The sequence below is a fragment of the Sycon ciliatum genome, chromosome 6, assembly GCF_964019385.1.
Source record: "Sycon ciliatum chromosome 6, ocSycCili1.1, whole genome shotgun sequence".
In the NCBI taxonomy this organism is placed as follows: Eukaryota; Metazoa; Porifera; class Calcarea; order Leucosolenida; family Sycettidae; genus Sycon; species Sycon ciliatum.
Window position 1 is genome coordinate 3,029,727 of NC_088648.1, and position 2,500 is coordinate 3,032,226.

At 45.2% G+C, this 2,500-nt stretch overlaps 1 protein-coding gene across 1 annotated transcript in view; it reads left to right on the forward strand.

Moving 5' to 3' along the window:
* Window positions 1-2,500, forward strand: part of LOC135819165 (DENN domain-containing protein 3-like) — a 45,709-nt gene that overhangs the window by 25,605 nt on the left and 17,604 nt on the right. The window contains exons 26-28 of the mRNA XM_065332324.1: window positions 818-863; window positions 1,791-1,886; window positions 2,449-2,500. The exon at window positions 2,449-2,500 is cut by the window's right edge and continues 1 nt beyond it. Of these exons, the coding sequence (XP_065188396.1) occupies window positions 818-863; window positions 1,791-1,886; window positions 2,449-2,500 (194 nt within the window). The remainder of the gene's footprint in view (window positions 1-817; window positions 864-1,790; window positions 1,887-2,448) is intronic.

Genomic DNA, 2,500 nt, shown 5'->3' on the forward strand with positions numbered 1-2,500 from the left:
GGGGAATTCACCCCTCGTCAGTTGAGCTAGGCTGAGGATGATTGTGCCTGAAAAGTACCACTTAAAGCAATACTAGTACATCAAATTAACGCACAGTCAGACCTCGCATAGCCGCACACATCCGCGAAAATATCCGGATAGGCGAGGGAACCAGATAATTTAACACACATAATCGCAGATTGAGCATAATAATTATTATTGTACGTATGCATGGCATATGATGTAAATCGGTAACCAGTGATTTTCTTCCGGATGGCGAAGGATCCGGATAAAAGAGGACTGGATAAGTGAGGTCTGACTGTATTAGGCCCTGTGCTGATGACTAGTTTAAGTGTTGTGCAAGCACACAACAATTCACCGTTCACTTGACACTCGGCTAGACCCGAGTATTCCGCATTTGTAGGTACGCCGCCACCCTCAAGTACCAAGGCGCAGCCAAGGCCCTTAGTAGAATCGGTGGCAAACTGTATTCGTCTCCGTGCTGTACATGAACCTGCAAAAGTAACAATTAATATTTGCTGACTACTGACCAATGTGAGTTTGCACTGGAGGCACGAAATACACGAGTAAGAATTTTCACGCTTGCGTCGTTGATGTCAGCATGTAGAAATGTGCAATCTCACCATGCAGACAGATATAGGAAAAGACAACCGTGTAGTTTCACACATTTGCCTGTATTTGCTTGTGTTCTTAACCTGTAGACTGCATGTATTCAGAGTTTAATTTGAAAACCCACTCGAAACCTGGGGAAAGTGGAGTTGTGAACAAATCGATAGAGTTTGCGTTTGATTTTTTTCTGTGTGTCAATGCTTTTCAGGATGAGAGGTATCAGCCGACTATTGACCCGCTGAAGACACCAATTGGTAAGAGCAAGACCACTATAGTACTGTCAGGCGCTGAAGAACGACCAGGCTGGAATTTCACATAGCACCGCGTACCAATGTATACACGGTGACTCAACTGTGCGTAGACTGCAGTACATGAAAATAAGAACGGCCTAGGCTAGGAGGCTGACCACCCCCACCCCCATTCTTCGGCACCCAACAGTACTGTATAGCCACTTCCCCATTGCAAGCTAGACTACTAGACCACTAGACTACTAGACTACCTTGTGTGAACCATCTGATCAAATAGAGCCACGCGTATGCGAAGGAACTAATACTTGAATTTGCACCAGTCAGAAACACTGCCCTAATATGGGATGCTGTCCGAGAAGATGTCCAACTTTTATGAGTCTCCAGATCCGGAGAGGTGACGTATGTCATTGGTGAACATGTTAGGCTATCTTTGCACTGCTGCTGGGTGCTCATGTACAGGGGAGTCAGCATTGTAAGCCTAGGTCACCCTTATATGTCATATACTACAAGCTATGCACAGTTGAGTCGGCACGTACACAGTGGTGCGCTGTACAGTCAAACCTCTTTAGGACGAACACTAAGGGACCGGTGGTATTAGTTTGCAATAACGGGAGTTCTTCTTATCCGTATTTTATACCCAGTGAGTACACAGTATTTTCTGCAATAAAGTTATGAATGCTAGTTCTTCTAAAGCGAAAGTTTGTCTTATCGGTGTTCTTCTTAACCAGGTTTCACTGTACTTGGTGAAATCCTGTAGCTGGCTCGCTCTTGTCGCCCGACGCTGCTGTCTCATGACAATTATTCACAGTTTCCAAGCCCATGCGACCTGATGAATTGTAATAATGGAAGCTCGGGGGTGTACGTGCGCGTGTACTCGTGTGCATATGTGTCTGTTCATATCTCTGTGTGGCGTGTGCACTTTGGCAAATTCAGACAATATGAAGTTTCCGCTGGTGATGAAGCAACTTGGCCTGCTGGACAACCCTGACGCTTCCGGCAGCCTGTTCCGTGTCCTGCAGAAGAAGCCAGGTAGGTTGTGGTTCACAAGGACGAGCTAAGTAAACACATTTTCTACTAGTATTTTCTCTAGAACAGAAGAGAGAAGGAATAGCAGATCACAGTTAATGCTAAACTGTGTGCCCAGTTAGAGATTCAACTCACACATCGTAAGCTCTAAACGACCTCTTTAAAAAAGGCATGGTGATAGAAGTTGAAGGCGTGCATTAACTATTATACCCCGTTCATCTTGCCACTGTGCTACTACCATAGCCGATGTTGGTTATTACTTCAAGACGGATGTGTGATGGCAGGGTTTTTAAACTTTGTGCCCGCTTAGTGGGGAAAAATTGCATATTTTTAAACTTTAAACTCATCACACTTTCATCTCTTACAGTGCATTTCGAACTGAGTGTGGTTCCCTTGTGGGTGGAGAGTTTGGTACTTGTTCGCTTCAGAAGTGCATGGGAAAGTATCGATTTGTGATAACAACCTAGCAACATACATGTACTTCAAACCAGCTCTGTCTGTATGTGTGTCTGTATGTCTGCCTGCCTGTGTGTCCGTCCGTCTGTCTGTCTGTCTGTGTGTCTAGGTCACTCTCTTCCACCAGCCACGGTCAAGTCGTTATTTCACGAATGGCAAGA